Below are 20379 nucleotides of genomic sequence, written 5' to 3' on the forward strand. Positions count from 1 at the left end.
GCAGCAGCAGCAGCAGCAGCAGCGCAGTGACAGCAGCCGCCTGCGCCCGGCTGCAGCCAGCTCCGGCGCCCCCGGTGAGTGCGGCGGGCGGCAGCGCTCCCGGAGGCGCGGCAAGAGCCAGGCCCCCGGCTGGGTTGGGTGGAGATGCGGCGGTGGAGGGCCCGGGAGCCGGAGGCGGGAAGGGGTGGGATGTCTTGTCCTGTGCGCTTTGTCCCCTGACGGCGGGGTGGGACCCGCGGTTCTCACCTGGGCCCGCGAGGTCCTCTCCAGAGTCATTAAACCCCATTCCCCAGATGAACCCAGAGGTTTCATATAGGGATCCACAAAGTCACCCAGACGGCTGCAGGCTTTCCCGGGGGGCTGCGACCAAAGAATTGCCCTGTTATTTTTCCTCACTCAAAAAACCCCCATAATCGAGTGGAAAGTAAGAGGGTGCTGGAGAGCCAGCCCCTGCCCTAGACTGGTTGGATGAGACCCTCCTGCCTCCAGCCCCTTTCCTCCCTCACAAAGTTCCTTTAACTGGTGAAGGTGTGCATGTATGCTGCACCTTTTCTAAGATCATTTGTTAGGTTGGATCTGTTTCATTAATTTACCTGCAGTTGGGCATCCTTGTCCTGTGAAGTCAATTTTATCCTGTAGCATTCAGATGATACAACTGATGAATTTTAGAAAAACATAATTACAGAAGGAGCCTTTCTTATCAGAGGTATCTCTCACAGAAACAAATGTTTCTGGCATAAACACTCCATGGAGCTCTCTAACTGCCCATTTCGGGTTTGTTTTGTTTCTTTTTCGGGTCATTTGACCCAGGAAGACCTGTACAGTGCTATTCTGTAGACTATACAGTACTATCAGAAGATGATGCTGCACAAGTGAATTGTTGGGTTGCTCTTTTTTCCTCCCTCCCTGGACTGTGGCTCCGTTGAACGACTGTAGTTATTCCACAACAGAAGGAGCTTTGTTTGTGGACAAATACAAAATAATATGGTTACATAAAATGCTTAGTTTGGTGTGAACAAAGAAAGGCAAATATTTAGTGTGTGGTAACGTGCCTATGCCCTGTTCCATTGGATTTTTCACAGTTGTCGTTTAGCAAAAGAAAATAGTCAAAGTTCGAAATATAATTCTTGTGTTCCTGCAAAGTTGTTTGTGGTGCAGGAAATTAGTGTCTTGTTTATATGACTGCCCTTCATTCTGGCCTTCATGCCATGCCCACTGAAGCTAACTGAAAGACTTCACCGGGCTTTGGATCAGGCTTCTTGCAGATTAAGTCTGGGATTTGTTCCATGGATAGTCAGTTCATTCCTTCAGTTCTGTTGTTGGGAGTTATGCACATAAAGCTCTCAGATGATGAAACAATGGCCCACTTCGTTTTCAGTCCAGGCTCTTCTTAAAAGGGTAGGATATATGTAGTCATAGGTTTGCTTTGAACGTTTTTTTTTTTTTTTGCAATAAAAATTGGTGGAGGCTCTGCAATACCTTTTGGAGTGCTTAAGAAAGACATCCTGAATTTCATGCAGCCAAACAAGTTTTGGATGCCTGTGTGCCATGATTATGTTAAAGAAACTGTTCTTTAATAAGAATATGTAGGGCTTTTAAATACAAGTATTTTGCCTAAATATACTTCGGTTTTATTGAAACTGGCAGAAAGTTACCACTTTTCCCTACCTAGGTCTAACAATGCTTTTGATTGGAATTGTTTATCACTGAACCAGTCTAACCATAAAAGGCAAAACAATATGATTTTATATTGGTTACAGTTTTGAAATGTGTAGTCAGCTTCTGCATTGAAGGTTGAGATCTATGACGTTATGCATACATGTATCTCTTCTACAGGCAAACAGCTGCACTGGAGTATTCAACGATGGATAAAGACTTCCGTTACTACTTCCAGCATCCGTGGTCTCGCTTAGTTGTGGCTTACCTGGTGATCTTCTTTAACTTTTTAATATTTGCTGAAGATCCAGTATCTCACAGTCAAACGGAAGCCAATGTTATTGTTGTTGGAAACTGCTTTTCATTTGTATCAAATAAATACCCTGAAGGAGGTGGCTGGAGATTCTTAAAAGTATTTCTATGGCTACTTGCCATTCTCACGGGACTGATAGCTGGGAAATTCTTGTTCCATCAGCGTTTATTTGGTAAGTTTTCTAATTCACTAGATGACTTACTGTTAATGCTAGCACCTTATGGCTGTTTCTTTTACAAATTTTTAACTCTTGCAATAAAAACTGTCTATAATAACAATAATGCCATACAGAATGAAAGAAGTCATATCACAGATTACCTCTATATGGAAATTAATGTCTGCTTATGCTAGGGCCTTGCTAAGGCCTCAAACTTAACATGATGTAAAAAGGGATTGGATATTTATATGGGTATCAAGATTATCCTGAGCTCTCATAATGAATAACTCCAAATTTTGGAAGGGATATTCAGCTTTGTGTCAGGGCTTAAACCGCATTTGAAGTATTAGAAACAAGGTTGAGCCTTGCCTAGGGTGGGATGTCGGGAGACAGGTTAATCCACCTGTGCCTGCCACAGAGTTCTTACACCTTCCCTGGAGCACATGGTGTTGGCCACTCTTCGAGACAGGATGCAGGACAAACTGGACCTAATTGAGTGATGCAATGGTAATTCCCCTGTTCCATGTTAATGGAACTATAGTGGGGATTGTTAGAAAACCACCTTCCCATAAAGTGACTGATTAATCATTTTCTTGCCTCTTTCATATTAATTTGGGTTAACCTGTATTAAGAGAAAAAGAAGATAAGCGTCAGATGGCTTTTTAATCTGGAAAATGTAAAGACATTCGTCTAGGAACAGAGAATGTGGTCCATAATTATAGTACTGTGGATTCTGTCCTGAATAACAGTGTGTCTGAAAAAAAGCTTTGAGGTCATGGTGGATGATCAGCTGAGCATGAGATCAGATTTTGATGCTGTGGCCTAAAGGGCTTAAGCAGTCGGTTCCTTAAACAGCAGAATCTTGAGTAGGGGTAGAGAGGTTATATTACCTCTGTGCTGAGCACTGGTCAGACTACTGAGGGAATACAGTTTTCAGTTCTGCTATCCCCAGTTAAATAAAAGAAGTTGGAGAATTGGAGACAGGTCAAGGAAGAGCTGTAAGAATGATTAAAAGGCTGGAGAATATACCTTATTGTGGGAGGCTCAAAGAACTCTGTCTGTTTTGCTTTTCGAAGTGAAGGTTAAGAGGTTACTTGATCATTCTGCAAGAAGTTGTGTGCGTGGAATGGAAATAATTTGATAATGGCTTTTCAAACTAGCAGACAAATATGTTGCAGTGCTGGGACATAGAATTTAACCATATTTAGTTTAAAATACTGTGCACATGTTTAACAAGAGAAGGTCATTAGCCATTGGGATAACCTGTTAAGTGGTGCACTGCATTCTCCATCTCTGGCAATTTTTAATTTAAGATAGATCATTATTCTAAAATATGTTCTTGTCCTGACAAAAATTAATTCAAGGAAGTCTTATGGTCAGACTTACACAGGAGGTCCCTTCACCCTTATAACCTATGAATCACTGTTCAGTAAACACAGTATCTAAATATAGACTATTTGCAAAGACTGATCTGTGCATCCGTGTGTAAATGGTGTATTGTGTATTTTATACAGCAGTACTGTAGTGTGATCAGTGAGAAGGCGAACTCCAAAGATTATGTCTATGCAGCATAGAAAAGTTTGATTGTTTGGATGGTCTGCATACCTGAGATAGCTTTAATCTAGCTAGCATGGCTGACAGCAATAGTGAAAACAAGTTGGCATGGATTTCAATACAGGTAAGCAACCCAAGTATATACACAGGATCCCCAAAGGGCTTGTCCTGTCCACATTGAAACCTGTGTGTTGCCTGGTCTTTACTAATCTTGTAATTCATGCTGGCAACATTAAAATTAGAGTGGATATACCTGCTTATACTACAGATGCACTTTTATTTTGCAGTGTATATATATCCTAAGTAAGCAGCAGAACTGGAGAATGATCTGCTACTCAGTTCTTCGCTTTATTAAGTTCTTCTTTCAATACCTCCTGGTGTTGCAGTTTCAAGAGCTGATTTTAGTTTACTGTAAGTTACAAGTAGGATGCATTATAGCCTGTCACTCTTCATTTCATTTTTTCTTTGTCTGTTGTCTCTCATTTCTATTATCATTCTATCCTCCTTTCTTTTTTTATTCTCGGTTTCACGGGGGGTGGGGTTTCCTGCTGTTTACCGTATTCCTGCTTTTCTGCCTAGTTCCATTTCCTAGAGAACTGGAGTTAGTTACTCCCTGCAGCCTGTTCCTAGCTTTCTGCAGAAGGAAAACTAGGCAACACAAGTTAATTTCACAGTATAAAATCTCAGCTCAAAATCAGGCTGCAAAGCGAAATTGAGAGAGTTTAGTCAGTTTCTGTATGCAGTTCAGTTCAGTTTAGATGAAAGGGATTGAAAAAGATTTTCTTTCCTTTTTTCCTCTGTTCCTCCCATATCCTCTGCTGGTGAATTTGCCCATTGTTTGTGATGGGAGAGTTAGAATAAGTGAATCCTGGTATGTGCCCCAATTTGACATCTGGTTGTTAAACAATTACTGTTACCTTGAGTTCTAGAAGTAAGAGACTAGGTTGAAACATGCTAGACTGCTGCATAAAGAGTGTGTGACAGGCCTGGGAGCCAACTCTAGACTATATTTTCCTGAATTAATGGAGAAATAAGGGCATGGTGTTTTCCCCATTCAATGTATTATTATTAAAGTCTGTGAAAGTACTAGCAAGTTCATATCTTGACTGTAATAGTTTCCTTTGAAACACTGTATTTTGTTTCTTAGTAATAGACAGTGAAGCCATTGAGCATAGTAAGTTCTGTAAGGTCTTTCTTATATCTTCTGCTGACTTCAAAGGAAAGCATATGATAACCTGTATAAGGAGTACAAATTACCACTCCTACCACCTTCAGTGAAATGGATACTTGTATATTTATAAAAATAGTCTCCAATGGGTAGAGGCATTATCTAGGAGTTCTTATCTTTACTGAGTTCAGTAAGAATAAATGGAATTTCAGAAGTGCCTTTTGGCTGTTCACCATTATGTTCTTCATGAATAATCTCTGAGTACCTTTTATATTTGGTTAATTCTAGCATTCTTTTATGCTTTTAATTCTACGTTTGATATTGTAAGTTCGTAGATGAATAAGAAAATACAGAAGAGGGAAAAACAGAGAGATGTACTTGTCATTCTTTGTTGCATTTTAAAAGATAATTACTCTAGACTTGTGGGGAGGGAAATAGAATTTGATGAAAGAAAAAATAACTTACAAAATGACCCCTATTAAATGAAACCGTACATCTGAAAATCACGCTCAAAGTTCTAAATGCTGACTCAGAAGTAATCCTGAATCAGCTCTTGTGCATGTACCACATTGCTTTGGGGTATCATCTGAAAAAATTCACGGCAGTCAGTGAAGTGGAAAATTTACCTCTTATTCAAATTGGGTTCCACACATTATCAGCTCACATCCCTGCATTTTTGTATCTTATAGGCTCCATTTTTAAAACTTAACTCAGGCCAAAATCCTTTTGATTTCAGCCATTGATTGGGCCTAAAATGTAGTGTTTGGTATAATGTGTGGTAGAACAACCTTATGTAAATGAGAACCAACATAAGCATTTAGATGCTTCTTCCATTTTAGTAGTTTCTACCAGTTTAAGAAAGAGCCCCTGTACTTAAAATGACAAATATTTCTTAAAAACATAATACCCAAAAAGTGGAAAATATATTTTGGCTGGGGTTCTTGGTTATAATTCTCACTTCATGCATACTCGTTAAATACATCAGCATTTGAAAAAGCAGTGGTTCTCAATGTTTTTTAAAATCAAAGCACCTGTTATTAGATTCAAGACACCCCTCAAAATGCCAGCTCTTAGTTTTCACTCATTTTTGACTATGGAAAAATAATAGAACTCAGAAGGAACTGCAAAGAACTCACAATGTTTTTAATGCTATAGATTCCTCTTTGATCATGTTTGCACATGTACAAGTGCTAACATTATGTGGCGCCATGTGGCACCCTTGAAATGATCTCAAGGCAACCCAGGGTGCCTAGACACCTTGGTTGAGAATCACTGGTTTAAAGATATACTCCTAAGATAACACACTTACCCACACGTACCACATGCATTTTTTGTAGTTAGTCATCCAAAACGATAGAAGATGAAAAGATTGAATAAAATTTGGTTATTATGGCTTAACGGCTAACAAATATGCCTAAGTTTTTACAGCTTTTAGTTACTCTCTGTGTCCATTGTTTTTGGAAAGGAATTATTGAATATCTTAGTGGTAAATTGTTGTCATATACATGACTTTATAAGTAACTTGGGTCAGGTATTTCTGTTTAAAATGGGAGACACAGTTAGTGGAGACAAACAAATACTGAGGTTTTATTGAATCTGCAATATGGAGGCCTAAAATATACAGTTTTTTAGGTTTAACTTAAGTCTGTGACCACTGGAACAAATACCAAATCAAACTGAATCAAGATTTTTCTGTTGAAATTGCATTATTTTGTGGTCCTAGAAGGACAGTTACAGTTTTAAAAGGCACAGAAGTATGTTTAAGACTGATTGCCTACTTGTTTTGTTGCCTGGGAAGACCTGACTTTTTAAAGTGTCTTTATTTCAAATTATCTTAAAGTATTGTACAAAATGTATAATCTGATACTTTAACCACCCACTGAAATGTACCTGTCCCTGGGTGAAAGGGAATATCTTTTAAAGTATAATGTTAGAGTGCATAATAATTGAGGGAGTGAACTGAAGAATATTATATGCAGAGGGCTGTTATGCAGAAGAGAATTTAGCCAGGACAGCAAGGTACTAAGTACAGAAAATGTAGCTAAATACAAAGAGAACTGATATTGGAATAAGCAGTGAATTTACTTGTTCCTGATTAATGAATATTTTGAAATAACTAGATGCATCTTGTTATAAAAGTTGATAGACAAAACATGTTAACATATAGTACAAGGCCATTTATCACTAAGTGGGAAGCAATGCCATCACGGTATTGTATTTTATTTGCATTGATGCCCCTGTCAAATATGAACTGTGGTAATGAATAGGTGAAAGTTCTTCTCTTTAGTAACTCATTCTGTGTGAATTTCAACAACAATTGAGTGAATGTCACTGAAGATATTCAAGGTCTTGCTTGACTGCTTCATGGCCTACTTGCCCTTTCAGTGTTGTCACTTGAATATTCTAGATTAAACAAAACATGTTTGGTTCTCCAAAATATATGCCGGAGGATTAATTAGAAATTAACTAAAATAATTTTCCTTTCCCATCCCCCTTTCCATAACAGAATTTGACTGAGGTTTTTCAAAAGCCATCCATTGGGGAAATAAATAAATAAAAACATGTAGCCAGCCACACAAGTGTAAGCTTACTGGATTCCAGTTTGGGCCTACAGCCAGAAATCAGCTTTGGTTTAAAAATAAACTCCATTCACTATGGAGGAAACAAACGCTCTTCTAAATATAAATGAAAAACAAAATTTTCTAATAATTTCTTCCTTTTCATTTAGAAATCTAACATCTTACCTCCCACTCCTCTTCCTTCTCTTCTTCCCCTACAACAGATTTACCAGCTTTCTGCACTGCGGGGCTGCATATCGGAATTGGATCAGTATCGGCTGATATGGCTCATTACAAATCGTCTGTTGGTATCAGCTCAAAAATCTCTATCAGTGCACCCCTATTTTTAGCAGTTCTGACTATGAATAGGTTCTTATACTTCTCTTGTCATTGTAGTATTGGAGTCCTTTTTAGTAGTGTATTAAGCAGTGTGCCTCTCTGTATTGTATGTGGTTTGCCATCTTTCCTATCCTGTCCTGACCTGCAAATTATGTGGGTAGTATAGGGTGATGGTGCTCAACCTACAGGCTGTGGGCCAAATCTAGCTTGTAAGGCCATGTCATTTGGCCTGTGGGATGTTCCATGGGTCTGAAAATTTGGTGGCAGGGGAGCAGTGGCAGCATTAATTGCTATTTTCCTACAATCAGATTTCCAGACCCAGGGGAGTCCTGTAGACTGAATGACATGGCCCTATGCACTAGATCATACTGACGTGCAGGGTTGCTCTGTGGCCATATCTGGCGCACAGGGTTGGGTGGGTGCATAGCTAGTTGTATTGGGCAGGGTTGGGTAGATACATGACTAGATCTGGTGAGTGTGATTAGACAGGCTTGGTCAGGTGCACGGATGGATCTGGCACACTGGTGCACAGGACTGGGTCTGTGCGCTAAATTATACCTGTGGCCTGAATCTATGCTCTGATCCTGTGCCAAATCTGGCTCAAGGACTGGCCCCTCACCACTCATTTGGCCCGTAGGTCCAGAAGGTCGAACACCAGCAGTATAGGGCGTTGTTTTTGTAGAGATTTTCTTAAACATTTCTTTGGCTGATTATGTTCTGTGCATTAGTATAAGAAAAAGCAAAGTGGGAGGGAGAAGCACATCTTTTATTTGGAGCAAAAGGTCCTGAGGTTTCCAGTGGTTCATATTTTTTCTGGGAGCTATTTTTTAGGTGCAGGTAGTGTTGTACTGTCTTCTTCAGGGCTCTGTATAGATAATAGTCTTGGACAGAGGATCAGTAGTAGACACCCGGTATCTGGTTTCTTACATATGTTTTGCTCTTTAGAGATTTCTTCCCATTTTGGACTGTGATAGGTAAAGTAGTAGGTTGTGTCTTTGGATGATTGGAGTGGAGGAAAGGTTTGCAGATGCCTTAGTCCTGTTGAAGACCTTGTACTTTAGTGTGAGGAACCAGAGCAAGCTGTTTCTGGAGCACTGGTGGATGTGCAGGAAACTTGGTGGCACAACAATGGAGAAAATATTGATGACAGTAATACTAGCTAGGGTTGAGCCCAAGAAAAGGAGATTGCCAGTGCATTAGACTAGACAATCTTTTCCTTGAAATAAGTAATTGTTGTTCATGATGACCGTGCTGCCCTTACATACTGTGGTGGAGAGGAAGGGAGACAGGATTTACTGTTTTAGTAGTATATACGTTATAAAATGTCCTTCTGACTTAAAGTTGGCTGAAGGAGCAGGGCTGAGGGGTAGAGCCTTTGTGGGGAGGCTGTTCTCCTGGTGGTGATTCCTGTGCTGAGAGAGGGGCTAGGAACAGAGTCACAGCATCTTTTTTTTTCATTTCTTATTCTCATATATTTTAAGAGAGAATAGTGCTCGTTTCCTGCCAGGAGAGAGAGAGAGAGAATAGCAGGAAAGTGGACCTCACCTTTTTGAGGGCTATCACATTTCCCTGATGCTTCTGCTATTTTGTCCCTGTGGGCTTTCGGGCAACTGTACTGTGGTCTCTAAGTATAAAATAAATGTTATACTAACTCTTTATAATCTTTTGTAATAGTTAATAATGCCATGATACTTTTTACAAACAAAATACTGTCAGTCTAAATTGCCTATGTAGCTTGATTTAGATATAGCATCCCTCTTGGTTTTCTAGGGTGATATTAATGCTGTTGTCACCCTTCTCCTGTGTTATGTTCCAAATAAGGTTGCATTTTGGTGCTAAGTAGAAGGATTCTCTACTGCCAAGCCACAAAGTTTTCACAATAGACAGGTGCAATGTAAACACCCCACTAGAACAGAATTTTACATTGTGGACTTGCACCTGTTCAAACCAAATTGGAATGAAATTCAATAGGTGTAAATTTTTACCAAATCTACAAGGCACCAGTGAATCAGACTCCCCATTTGAAAGCACTTTGAATTGCATTCTTTTACTATTTATAGCTCATTGTTAAAGGCCTGAAAATGGAGCTTTAAAATGCAGGAGATGATGAATAGCTTTATCTGTAAGCTGCCAACAAAAGCTTCTTTAAAAAAAAAACATTAAAGCCACTGCAATGCATAAACCAAGCAAAAATTGGGTAAAAATAGTTGGCTTTCACTGACCTTTGCAACCTACAGCCACAATTTAATTTCCTTTGTGTTATCCCACGCACATGTATAACTCACAATATGCATGCTTTGTAACTTTTGTTCTATAGACAACCTATTTTGCCAGATCCCATGAATAGATTTTTGAGCTATTTCTCCTTAACCCCAGAGTTTTCAGAAAGCTGAAGCAGTCTGTGCCATTCTAATAGGCTAGACAGTTTTGAGTATCTAAACTGGTGAATCTTTCAGCCTTTCTCCCAGTCATCTTTGTTTCTCCAGACACTCTCCCAGATCCAATATTGGACCAGGATCACTGCACCTGATGACCTGAATAAATGCTCAGAGCAACTGTTGTGGCAGCACTATATTTACTTGAATATAAAATTACCCTGAATATAACCTGACCCCTCCAATAATTAGATTCTGTATATGGAAAACTTATAAATTTGTTATAATTTTCCAGATATAGAATCAAATTATTGGAGATTTGCCATTAATTTGTCCCCCTCCCACTGCTATGTCAGAGAAAATTAAATCTGGGGAGATCAGGTAGTCCTCTATCTGTCTTGTCTGTCCCTCTGTCTTGTAACCAATAAGGTTCACTTGACAGTCCAAGCCACACATTTTTAGTTATGTTATTCTCATTCCTGTTACAATAACCATACCGCACATCATGCTTCTGCGTACCCATGCATCCTCATGCCTGTCACCATCACCTTTAACTGTTGCAATCATGCAATGGACCACCTCTGTACGACACTTCCTTCCTTCCCCCTTCTCTGTTCCCCTCCCAATTCCCTACCTGTTTTCCCAGTCCTTTCATTTGTTGTTGTAGTCATCATCACAGTCCCTACTGTATGCAACCATAATTCTGGAAAAAAATCTTTTATTCTTCATTCTGCATTTCAGAAACAAGGTGTGTATTATATTCTGGGTTGTGTTGTATGTGAAAAAATACAGTAATCATTTTGAAGCTTCTCACTTGCATCTTCCTAACAATTATAGTCTACCTTTTTTCAGGAACTCAGTTTAGATATGACTGGTTTAATGGGACACTTCTCAGTACCCTATCAGCTTCCCCGATCATTTGGCTGTGAAAATGTCCTATCAGGCAACTGTTACCTCAATTGGAATAGTTGCTGAAATACAGATTCTTATAGTAAATTCTTAGTATATCCAATTCCATAAAATCAAAGTCACCTTTAGGATTAATCTTAAATTTCTTCCTAGGGTAGTTTCAGACTTTTACCTAAGTCAGTGCATCTTTCATTTCGCCCCCTTGAAATCTCATTCCACTATAGGTGATACAAAGCTTCCTACTCTAGATGTGGCAAGGGCTTTATCTTTTTATTTAGACAAGTAGAAATTGTTTCAATCTTTTCTTAAGCTTCTTATCATCTATATAGATAGTCTACATTCACCCAGAAGTTGTCTAAATTGGTTTCTGATGATAATCCGGGTAATATATCCACATCTGAAATATGGAGACCTGCTAGTTGCTGTTTTGTTAAATTTCTCTCCTGCTGTTCTGTGATATAGGATTCCAGATTAGATGCCAATTCTGATACGGTCCATTTCTCAGTAACTTTTTAAGCAGGCCCCTTTTTTCATATTCTCAGGAATGAGATAACTGCCATGACTGAAAAGCATCATTCTTTTTATCAATAACCATAAATGATATCTTTGTATTATTATATTAGATATAATTTTGTCAGCTTTATTGTATTGTTTTAGCAAAAGCTGTACTGCTGTTGCTGCTGCTGCTGCTTTTTAGTAATCTAGGAAAATAACTGTGTAGATAATTACCTGTAGAAGAAAGCAGTTACCTTTCCTGCAAGAATTGTGGTTCTTTGAGATGTGTTTTCCACAATGAGTCCACAGTCCATTTTCCATCTCAGCTAATTGGAATTGTATTCATTTGGAATTCTTATTTGTGAAGAAAGAAACTGAGTGGTGAGTCAGGATATGGTGAGATACCGGGGCACGTGGGGTGCAAGTATGGTTCTAACAAAGGCTGTTGCTTAAAATTATGTTGCATGCATGGAATGCATGTCTACATGCACAGGAGCACATAGAAAGTGCATGTATAAAGAACCTTAAAGAACAACTGTACTTATTGGGCAAGAAAACCTTCTTTTAGGGAAAAAAAGAATGAATGCAAGTAGTCATCTTCAAGTAGAAGAGCACCTTCTAGCGGTACCAAGTGACTATAACAAGTCAAATGATGAGTTACAGTTCTTTAAAAAGTTAAGCTGAAATGTTATATTTAAGTACCCTAAAGCAAAATGAGAAAAGTAATTATTTTTTCTTGAATTGTGCATTTTATATGGATAGTTCAAACCTGATTAGTGCTAAGAATGCAGTCAATGACACTGGACAATTTTGTAGACATTTATGTTCAAAGACTTTAAATTCAAAAGAAACTTAGATTTTGAATGGAAAGCTTTTTGTATGCAAAAAATCTGGGCAAATAGAGATAAGTGCTATCATAGATGTATAGCGTATTACATAAATTACCAAGAAAAGGACCACAGAAGGGCAAAGATGCTAATATAAGAGCTGTTCTTAATGAAGCAAAGGGAGAAGCTATCATTCTGGTTTGTCTTTTTCTCTTAGGGTAATGGTTATACGAGGAACTTCCTGAGATGTAAAAGGGGCCAGAGCTTTACTTTGCTTTATGATAAATAACTTTGTGCTTTGCTTTATGGTAAATAATTTTGTGCATACCTTAACCCTGTGAGAGATAAAAGTTAAGCTACCATGGCTTATCTCTAAATTAAATGCTTTCTTTCTTACTGTTAGCTTTTGATATAGGGCCAGACCCACAAGGGAGCTAGGCTGATCATAATCAGTTAGTCTATAAGGCACAACTGTATCCTGCTTTCTGCGTGACTTCAGACTAACATGGTTAACTACCTCTTTCTGATTCACTTAAGTCAATGATCTGGCCTTTTATCTTGCATCTCTGGTTATCGTGATTTGTCACTACTGTCTTTTCACAGAAACGTTCTTTGCAGCCTGTAGAAGTTCCTTTCATTTTGTTGAATATTTGACTGATCAGAAACACAAATTTTTTCTTTTCCCATTCCCAGGGGATGAATTTACTCCTGATATGATGTGTAAATATTCACTTTCTAATCTGGTTCTTTTCTTGAGTATTATAGCTGCTTTCTTTCTCAGGCAAAATAAACGTATTTAAAATTTCATTTTCTGAAAAGGTTTGGCTTTTATTGTAACATGAATTTACATTCTCTCTTTTTCTACATAGGAATTATATTAGCTTTGATGCCTTGGCATGGCATTCTCATGGTTGTCAGCCTTAGTGGAGATGTAGGCATAAGTAAATGAGATACAGAGCATCTCTAATAAAAAATAATAATGAAGCTGAAGCCTACTGTTGTGGAAGAACATGGAGGTTTTATGGCTTTAATGGGATTTGTGTTTATGAATCTTTGAACCTCAGTGTGAGACTTGTGCTCCTATGAATTTTGTTCACTTTAACTATAATTTTTATATGGAAACTCTTTTTAGTGAACTCTGTTGGGTCATTTTTACAGACAGTCAGAAAAGTTGGCAACTTACCAGTAGTTTCTCTCTCTTATTTCTTTGAACACCCATCTTTAACTCTGGAAATTAAGGAGAAATGCCTGGAAAAGCATAGAACAGACTTAGCATGCACAGGAAAAGAAAGGCATTGAAACAAGGTCAGCATGGTTTCTACTTCAGATTCAGTTGTTAGAGGTACTGTTTACTGACCATAAGGTTCTAGTTTGGTTCACTCTTGCAGCAGTGTCCAGATGGTATGCGGCAAGTCCAGCCTCTGATTGGAAGATTTCATTAATTGACTGCACCAACTTTTAGTGCCATGTAAACTAGCAGACATGTCTGTGCCCATCCATGGGTGTTATAATAGACAAGGGGTGGGCAATTATTTCAAGTGGAGGGCCACTCAAGGTTTGGTGAGCTTTCCAAGGCTGTATGGGTAGCCCTGCCCCTTGACAGTTGCCCCATCCCGTGGTTACCACCTTAGGACCAGAAGTCTGATCCCTAATCACTGACCTTGCCACTGGAAATCCGTTGGCCTTGGAAATACTCCTTTTTTTGGGGGGGGTTGCCATCTTAGAACCAGAAGAAAAACAAATCATACACGAAGAGTCAAACACCTACTATAACATATTTTCATTTTATTACAAAACATATTTTTGGCATGATTTGTGTTTGCGTATCATATATAGAGACAATTGCATAATAACTCAAAATTCATTCTTAATCTTGTATATTGTGTGGGCGGTGTGGTTAGGGGGTGTGTGTGTATGTATGGTGGGGGCATAGGGTATGTTGGGGTTATGTATATGTGGGGGGTTGTGGGGGTAAGGTGCAGGTATGTGGCGTTTGTTGGGTGGGACGGGTGTGGGGACAGCAGCAGGCAGGGGTGCTCGGGATGCTAGTGCCTGGGTCTGGCCAGCGCTGAACATTGCAGTAAGGAACGCAGCCCCCACTGGGCTATTTGTATTGCTGGCACTCCCCGTACTAGCACGGCACAGGTGGGAAGCCCCATGTCCTGGAGCTGGCTGGGTGGGGAAGGTAGCTGGCTCCAGCGCATGGGGCTTCCCTCCCATGCCATGCAAGTGGGGGTATTGCTGGATGTATGAGATATGAAAGCACTGAATTTATTTCCTAAGATCACAACAGCCTAGAGGACTTTGTGAAAATATATGCAAATGAAACATGAAAGAACTAGGGTATTCAAACTGGGATCCAGCTGTCGTCCTCTACTCCTCCTGCACTGCCCTGTGCCACATCACTCCCTTCTCCCCGATCCGGGTCTTCTTTTAACTCTGCCCCTCTCTGGGGCCATTTTAACTTCATGGAGAAAAGACTCTGGAAGCACAGCTTCCGGTGAGATCTTTCATCCCTTGCCAGTTCTTGCCCGCTTTCGGGCAGCATCGGGACTGTCTTCTCCTTCTCCTCTTCGTCACACCTTTAAGATGCATCTTCTCTGAAAAAGACCTAAGACCTAGTGCCTGACAGGTCTTTAGTCATAATACAGGTACACATTTTCCTGGTACATCACAAACTGAATTTTTTCATTACAATTTTTTAACTTTATCTTCATCTGACATGCGCCAAAAGTAGGAATTAACTTCCCCCTGCAAGCTTGGAGCCTTATCTGCTTGCTATGAATCCTTGATTTTGTTTTCAAATAAAAACAAAATATACTAGAAAAAATATTTTTAAAAAATTCAATATTTAAAACAATATTTAAAAAAATATGCCAGACTTTTTAAAAAATAAAGTCTGGTACAATATTAGCTTGCATACCAGTTTTTAGTTTAAAAGTCACAGGAGTTCCACTTGTTTCCAGCATGATACTCTAGTCTTCTGATAATTGGGGTCTACTCAATTTGCAATTCCATGAATTTTGTGGAAACCACAAAATCCAGGATTGTCCATGGAAGCAACTTAAAGAAAAATACTGGCTCTCCAGGGGGGGAGGGGTTGCCTGTATATGTATATATATTTCTTATTACCTAGATTATTCACTTTTTGCTTACACTGGCAGTCCCCAGACTTATGACAGAATTGGTTCCTGAGAACCGCATGTTAAGTCGAAGCATTGCAACTCAGAACTGATTTTTCCCACAGGAAACGATATTATAAATGGGGGATTGCTTCCTGAACTAAGGCCTGATACCCTATTTTCACCAAGAATAACCTAGAATTTTGTACTCAATCAATTATAGATGAGTAATATAGCTACATTAACGTATTTATATTGTTAATAGCAATCATTGATTTGGAAGGACTTCTTTGACGTGACTTGGCTGGACTTTTTGAAGGGATGTTGGCTGGAGTCTTATCAGGAGTCTTGGTTGCAGGTTTTTCTGGAGTCTTGGACACTTTCTTTAAGAAAGCAGACAAGGAAGTTTGGACAGACAGGAGATGGGCGATGCAGCGAACTTGTTCGCTGGCATGGCATGGCATCGGATCATGCGTTGTAAAGTCAAAACTGACATCAGAAAGTTGAAACGGTGTCAATTTATAAACGTTGTAAGTGCAAAACGTAACTCAAAACATTGTAAGTTGAGGACTGCCTGTATTTATATCAAGCTGCATTTAGATGGCAACTTGAATTTAATTAAACACAAAACCTGTACTTCAAAGTTATTAAACAAAACTTTAAGTTTTGGATACAGAAACTTTTTTTTTCTTATCAAAACATGGTGTACATTACAACTAACAAATATTTTAAACACTAGTTTTAAATGTTATAGTATTAGAAGTAAGAACTGTGGTTAGTGAATTAAACCAATTATTTCAGGGCACCCTGGGGAAATTTTCCAAAATGTCATTTGAGCTCAAGTTCCATCTTGCATTATTCTCTTTACCAAGGCTGTTTTGATTTTTTTTTTTAATTTTTTTTTACCCCCTTTCAAGTTTTTAGAACTCATAAATCTCATTTTCCCCCTTTTTTCTTAAACTGGAAGAGAAAAACAAACTGTCCTACTTTTTAAACTCCCAGTTGATTTCTCAGCTTTGAATTACCCCATTCAAATGAAGAAAATTTCTGTATGCACCTGCAGAAGAGTCTACTGCTGGTAAAAGCTGGTTTAGCATTTTAACAAAGTCTGGTTCCAGGTGCTTTGCTAGAGAGACTTTTGCTAGTTCAGTGGGGTGACTTTCTTTAAAACAGCCTCAGAAAACATATATTGCTTGAATGGTTCACCTGGAACCCTGACATTTATTATGGTTGGCCTCCTTGACGGGTGATTAGTAGGTTACTGGTAGATTATTAGAATACTGATTACTCTTCAGTAATTAAGCACCTACCCTGGTACCTTGTGTTAAGAATACTGGCAAGAAAATGAGGTTTGAGTAAGTGTTTGATCCATCTGCTTCCTTACTGCCTGCAATTTAACTTTGCTGTTGGGTATCTCTTGCTTTAATGTTTCTTGAAGTTCTTTCTAAATTTCAACAGCATCTGCAGTACATCAGCAAGCTTTCTGTAATTTATCCAAGGCTATGAAAAAAGATTTTAGTGTATTCAGCATATCTTTTGCATTTTTCTTTAGTCCAGTGTCGACTGCTCTAGCTGTGATACTTCCATCAGTTCTGTCATGATTTTCTTCACAGATGGTCATCTGAATAGGCCATTTCTCAATAAATAGCTCAAAGCAGTCAACCACTGAATTCAGTTGTACATCTTGGGGGAAAAATTAGCTTGGATCCCCCAGCTCTCAGTGAAGCTGAAGCAAATTGGTTTTTACAGAAGTATTTCGCCATTTCAACATTTTCCTTTATTCCTGGAGTACTTAAATCTTTGGCTGAAAGATGCGTCAAGTGAGCACTGCATCACATGCTATGTTTCAGGCTTGCTTCAATATCTTTTTCTAATTTTCTCCTCATCTTTGCTACACTTACAGCATTAGGTTCTAACACCTGGGATGACTTTGCTGCTCCTTTGCATCCAGTGGAATAGTTCCTGCATCCTGGGCAGGGTCAAGCCCCTAAGACAAGGGTGGGCAAAGTCTGGCCCATGGTCCAGATCTAGCCCGCAGCAGATTCCATTTCCCAGCAGCCCCTGCCCATGTTGCTGTGGCCGGTTTCCATTGAGACGCCAGGAATGGCGGGACAGTGACAATGTGGGGCCAGGGTTTCCATGGAGACTGGCCACAGCAGTGATTTCAAGGTGTGCCTCTGGGTGGGGAGCTGCTCCAGGGCTGGGGTCTTGTGCCAGTGACAGCATGGTCTGGAGCTGAGGCAGAGCTGTGATCCTGTGCTCACACTCCCTGGGCAGGGGTGTGCAGGCAGTGGATCATGGTTTTACCTTAGCTCAAGCCACAAGATCCCAGCCCTAGCACCAGAGCAGCTCCCCACCCAGCCACATGCCCCACCAGCACTGTTGGGGCCAGTCTCCATGGAAAGTCAGGCTGCCACTGCCCCACTGTTCCTGGTGTCTCCATGGAAGCCAGCTGCAGCAACATGGGCAGGGACTATTGGGAAATAGAGTTGGCTACCAGCCGCATCTGCCATTTTGCCCACCTCTATCCTAAGACATGAAATATTGTGCCAGATTTTTAAAGCAAAATTAGATGTTCCCCCCCTTATTCTTATAAAGAGGTAAATCAGCCTTTAAGTCCAGAGTTTTTAGCAGGAGCTTATTGACTTAACTTACTATTTTATAATAAATGTATACCTTATGCTGTATCATTGTAAAAAGAAATTTGAATTTAGGGTTTTTTTTAAATGAAAACTTCATTTTAATGTACATTAAAATGATTTAAATGTTTAAAAATCCAAGTTTTTTATTTTTAAAAATTGCTTTTTATCCCCCTCCCCATCATTTTCTATCTTAATTTTTTGTTTTTAAATTTAAATCTCAACTGGTCTCTGCCCTCTTATGGTAAGTTTCATGAATTATCACATTGCAATATTGTCTTTTGCATGGGCTTTCAGGATGTCCTGTTGAAAAGTTGTAAAAGGCTTCACCTGGGACTAAAGCCTTTCTCTTTTCTAGCAGAAAGTGCTCTATAAAAAGGTATTCAAAGATGCTGTCAGGTTAGTTGAGTTGGAAGCACTGATTCCTTTTCTTCTGATATCCTCCATGAATTCAGGGTAAAGAACATACTTTAAAGCAGTGGTCTTCAACCTCTTTAGGTCAGAGATCACTTTTGGAATTTAAAGGGAACTCAAGATCTACCCCCCAACCCTAGCAGGTAAGTCTATGGGGAGGGGAAGGGAGGGAGAGCAGGGAAGATCGAGGCCCCAGCCCTAGCTGCCACTCCCTCCCTCACTGCTGGGGCCTTGATCTGTGCCCTTCCTCCCAACAGGGGGAAGGAGCTGTGAGCGGCTCATCTGGGGGGTGTGGGGAATGGGGACATGCAGCCTCACACGGGATTGCATGCCCCTGGTTCTGCCCGCAGGGTGGGGCGGGGCGGGGCGGGGCAGGGCGGAATGGGCTTTGGGCTGGGTGGCACCATGCTGTTCCTATCCAGGCTTTGCTCAGGCCAGGCGGCAGTGGAGGCACTGGCAGTGAGGCCACAGAGGGGGGCCAAAGGCCCCTAAACCCTGCTCCCAGTGCTGCAGCTGCCTGCTGGCCCAGTGGGAACAGTGTGGTGCAGCCTTCCAGCCTGCAGCTGCAACCTGCTTTCCCCCATGCCCACCAGCCCCTGGTCCTCATGTCCTTGGGGGGGAGGAGGGGTTTGCCGGGCTGTTCCCACCAGGCCTAGCCCACGCTGCGCTTGAGATGGGCGGCTGCAGCTCTGGGAGTGGGGTGTGGGAGGGCTGTGGCCCCCTTCCATGGCCTTGCTTGTAGTGGCACCGCCGCCGCCTGGCCTGAGCACAGCCCGGCTAAGAGCAACCTGGCAGGAACAGCCCACATCCCTTACCACCCTGCCCCATAGGCAGATTTGGGAGCATGTGCCCCCCATGCCTCCTGGCTACGTGCTCCTCCTCCCTATGCCCCCTGGATGAGCTGCTTGTGACTCCATCCCCCACCCTGCACTGACTGTGCAGGGTCTGCCCCTGTTCCAGTCCTGCTACCTACCTTGGAACTGCAGTTCTTGGTGCTGCCCCATTTGGGGGGCACACATGCCCCCCACAATCTGTGCGCAGCAGAAGTGACTCCTGCTGTGGGCTGGGCTTTGTGTCCCGAGCGCTGCTGCATGTGCCCTTTGGGTCTCCACCCCTTCCCGCCCCCACAGCTGACCTGCTGGGCTGGGGAGGCGTGTGCACACATGGACGCACATGCATAGCCCCTCCCCAGCCCAGGATTGACCTCAAGAGACTCCGGGATCCACCAGTAGATCACAATTGATTGGTTGGTGACCACTGTTTTAAAGAAAGGACTCCCTGGAATACAGTGAGAAAAAAGAGATTATAGACCTGACTATAGGAGGTAATGAAGACAGTGTTATGGCATATCTGCAATTGTCTTTAAACTTTTTCTTACCTTTGTTTTTGCATGTACAAGTGGGTATATTTAGAGGGTGAGTTTTGGGAGAGCTTGAGGTGTTAATGAAAGCAAGGCTTTGCCTTCAGAATTTTGCTACCACCAGAAAGTCACTTAAGTGAAAGACAAACAGTGTGCAAGAGTATATAAAATACATATTTTTGGAATAGGTTCTATTTGCCTTATTTCTGTTTTCCCTGTCATCAGGTTAGCTGACAAAATCCTTTTCTTCCTTTTTCTTTAAAGTTGCAGTGTAAAGAGGGTTACTGATTGCTGTAATTTATGTTAGCTAGCTAAGGTTACCACAAGTTCATATGCAAGCTAAGAACTGATAGAGACAGCTGCATTCTTTCTCTTTCTATGTCTGATGCACCCTGTCCTATCTCTGATGTACGCTTTACAACATGTTGAGGGCATGGTGTTTGGCATAGAAACCAGATGTTCTGGCTTTGTGCTTGCTGAGCACTTCTTTCTC

General features: G+C 40.7%; 1 protein-coding gene across 1 annotated transcript in view; it reads left to right on the forward strand.

The window, feature by feature from the left end:
• The first annotated feature begins 49 nt into the window (after positions 1 to 49).
• The window catches only part of TMEM117 (transmembrane protein 117), a 511337-nt gene continuing 491007 nt past the window's right edge, over positions 50 to 20379 (forward strand). Inside the window, exons 1-2 of the mRNA XM_019514612.1 lie at positions 50 to 74; positions 1837 to 2141. Of these exons, the coding sequence (XP_019370157.1) occupies positions 1865 to 2141 (277 nt within the window). The 5' untranslated portion in view covers positions 50 to 74; positions 1837 to 1864. The remainder of the gene's footprint in view (positions 75 to 1836; positions 2142 to 20379) is intronic.

The sequence above is a fragment of the Gavialis gangeticus genome, unplaced genomic scaffold (genome assembly GCF_001723915.1).
Source record: "Gavialis gangeticus isolate Ggan-Ray unplaced genomic scaffold, GavGan_comp1, whole genome shotgun sequence".
NCBI classification, from domain to species: domain Eukaryota; kingdom Metazoa; phylum Chordata; order Crocodylia; family Gavialidae; genus Gavialis; species Gavialis gangeticus.